Source organism: Syngnathoides biaculeatus, chromosome 5, assembly GCF_019802595.1.
Source record: "Syngnathoides biaculeatus isolate LvHL_M chromosome 5, ASM1980259v1, whole genome shotgun sequence".
Taxonomy (NCBI): domain Eukaryota; kingdom Metazoa; phylum Chordata; class Actinopteri; order Syngnathiformes; family Syngnathidae; genus Syngnathoides; species Syngnathoides biaculeatus.
Genome location: NC_084644.1, coordinates 9,708,838 through 9,712,038, shown reverse-complemented (window position 1 = coordinate 9,712,038; position 3,201 = coordinate 9,708,838). Strand labels below are relative to the sequence as shown.

Sequence of the window (3,201 nt, the reverse complement as noted above, 5' to 3'; positions counted from 1 at the left end):
GGGGCTTCGCTGGATGTGATCAAACGGCAATAAAAAAATGAGAGAAATTTTTAACCACACCTTGAGTGTGTGTGTTACTCGCCAGCGGAAAAACTCACAGCTAGTAGAAAGCTGCAGTTGTTTGTTTACATTGAAACGTCGGTTTGGAGCCAAGGGGAGCGGCGTCACGTGCGCTTTAATTTGGAGCGATTACAATTTCAGCACCCAGGCGCCCTCCTACCGGTTAGTGGGGACCAGTCACGTTCTTAGCTCTTGTTGACAAGCAGCTTCACACATGGAGACGGTGCAACACGAGCCAAATGGTAACCTGAAGGGAGCTCTTCTTCTTGTATATATATATGGGGGAGGGGGGGGGGGGGGAATTGAGTTATCTATCTTTCTCGTCAGGTAAGAGTAAGAAAAATGTCTCAACACGTACAAATTACGTCCGTTAAATACGTCCTTGCAGACACACAGCCTATGATAGATAGATAGATAGATAGATAGATAGATAGATAGATAGATAGATAGATAGATAGATAGATAGATAGATGATAGATAGATAGATAGATAGATAGATAGATAGATAGATAGATAGATAGGTAGATAGGTAGATAGGTAGATAGATAGATAGATAGATAGATAGATAGATAGATAGATAGATAGATAGATAGATAGATAGATAGATAGATAGATAATAGATAGATAGATATACGTTAACTGGTTGCTTTTCTTCGACCTGTTACCGAAATACCGAAAATGTGCATTGTTTGGGTCCCCTTGACAAGCAGTTAGGAGTTATGTAACGTCCATATTTCAGCGAGATGAGTCCAAAAATAGTAGCGCGGTGGGGTGGGTCGCCCTTAAGGTGTTGCTTCAATAAACAGGCAGAGCTACAATATTAAATACATTGCTTGTTTTCAAAAGAATTCAAAAACGTGAGTGTGTCTATAAAAAAAATCGCGCCGACTGTTCGCCAACACTAGTCGGATGTTTCATCTCAAAACATCCCACAGCTCCCCCTCGGCGGGAGTTTTGGTACGTCCCGTCTCACACGTCATCCATTGTTTACAAATCAACGGAGCTTGTTGGTGGTTGGCGGCGTGGCGACAGCGAGGAGCGGCGCCTCTCTCATTCATCTCCGACGACAACAACAAAACAACCACCGGCGTTCACGATGCCCTGTCGAAAGGAAAACTACATTTTCCTGGAGCAGTCCGTCACCGTCGACCCCAAAGAGGTGGACGCGCTGGTTACGAAAATCGGCGAGGCGCTGCAGCTCCATAACAATAGCGGCGGCCACCCGAAGAAGACTGCCTGCATGCACAGTCTCAACCCCGGCGTGGGGAGCTTGGTCAACCCGGCGGGGGTCCTCGGCGGCGGCGGGGGAGGAGTCGGAGGCGCGACCACCACCGCGGGGGCGCCGGTAACGAAGCGGCAAGGCTGCTGCATGCGGCTGCGGAACCGCGGCAGCAGCCGGGCGAGCCCCTACCACATCCCCGGATCGAGCGACCAGGAGTGGGACCAAATCAAGCCGTGGAACAAAAAGAGGCTTCACGCCGACGAGGACGACCCGCACCGGCTGCTACAAGAGCTAATCTTGTCGGGCAACTTGATTAAAGAGGCCGTGAGGCGGCTGCAGTTCTCCGCGGCGGATTGTGGAGACTTCTCCAAGGCGGCGGACAACGTGCCGTGCTGACAGGCTTCAAACACTGCCCCCCCGTCCACGGTCCTCCTTTGGACTTTCAAGTTGAACTCAACAAGACCGGTACCTGTGTCTCCCCCCCCCCCCAATTTCGTTCTATTTGTTCGGAACCTCGGCTCCGTTGCGTCAGCGGCAAATTGTTAGCTTGCCAGTTAGCCGCCCGGCTAATGAGCCGTGTTGTTTATGTTTGAAAATCCCCCCCACCGAGCTGCAAGGCTCGGGGGCGTCAGAGAGGCTTCGAACAAACCGGGATTTTCTCATTTTTCATCCACATTTCCACCTTTACCCATTAATGAAATGACATTTCACATGGGGCCTTTTTTTTAAAATGTAAAATGGACGCCATTTTCAAGACTCCCCAGAAAGCGACCCCCGTACACCCGTCAACACGTTTTGTTTTGTCCCAAGTTCTCCCTTAATCTGTCCTCGTGTTCGGCGGCCGGAGGACAAACCTCTCGCCTCGTCCAATATCCATAACAAAAACATGAACTTTATCGTGGAGGACGGTTACGCTAGTTTAGTGTTGTATGTGTGGCCATTTTGTTTACACTCGTGGAGAGGAGAGAGGAAGCAAATGTGTACCATGCTTTTCTCTCTCGCCCCCCCCCCAATTCCTTTAACTTCCCTCGGAGCAGCTACTTTCACCACTCAAAACCTCAACTAAGACACAATTTTGTCTCTTATTTTCTAAAGCAGTTTTTTTTTATATATATATACACAACGCGGATGCTGTTTGTGGTTAGCGATTCCGCCTTGCAGTTCAGAGGTACGGGTTTCGAATTCCGGCTCCAGATGTCCCCCCCCCCCCCCCCCTCGTGTGTATTTTTTTTTTTGGTTTGTTTTCTGTGGTTACTCCGACTTCCTTTCACACCCTCCCAAAAACAAACAAACAAAAAAAGTGTTACCTTTAATTTGAGACTGCTAAATTGTCTATAAATGTGTGCAATTGGCTGGGGACCTTACATTGGGATGAGTACAGAATTTATTATATATACATATAAATATATATTTTTTTTTATTCCCCTTGGCCAAGCAGCATGACAACAACAAAAAAAAAGTCTGTTGTGGACGGGAGCCTCAAGGTATCTGAAAGGGGATCCCGGTGAGCAAATATGTGGGATAGTGGGGGGGGCGCCCATGAGAAAGTAAGGCCAATTCCCACAGGGCTTACTTCCTATTACTTGGTTCTGTTTGGGGGGGGTGGTCAACGGTCACATGACAACACTTTTGTGGTGCTCTACACCTTTTTGGAATTCCGTCAGCAAGTTCTGCTGTTATTTTTTTTTCTTCTTTTTTTTGTATTTGTGCTCCGTGTCAAGAAAAATGCACGACTGCTTCGTAACGAAGTATCTTGATAATGTTCCTGAGTATTCAGGCCCCTTTTTTTTTTGGGTTGTCTTAATAATAAACACACTTTGTTTTTCCAAACTTGTTTTTCTCTCTCCTTGACTTCCGGGAACGCCTTGTTGTGACTCAAACTATATTGAAAATGTGTCAGCCTGACACTTTCTCCGCGT

General features: G+C 47.4%; 1 protein-coding gene across 1 annotated transcript; it reads left to right on the top strand.

Annotated features, from left to right (window-relative positions):
* Window positions 1–259: 259 nt before the first annotated feature.
* gbp (glycogen synthase kinase binding protein) lies at window positions 260–3,201 on the top strand. Its single transcript, XM_061821171.1, has 2 exons — window positions 260–302; window positions 996–3,201. Exons 1-2 carry the CDS (start codon window positions 275–277, stop codon window positions 1,676–1,678), a joined length of 711 nt encoding a protein of 236 aa, XP_061677155.1. The 5' UTR covers window positions 260–274; the 3' UTR covers window positions 1,679–3,201.

Excerpts from the sequence above, each read along its gene's own strand:
- gbp (XM_061821171.1), top strand. The coding sequence starts at position 275 with ATGGAGACGGTGCAACACGAGCCAAATG. Across the intron at positions 303-995 it reads GGTGCAACACGAGCCAAATG|CTCCCCCTCGGCGGGAGTTT; the intron begins GTAACCTGAAGG and ends AACATCCCACAG.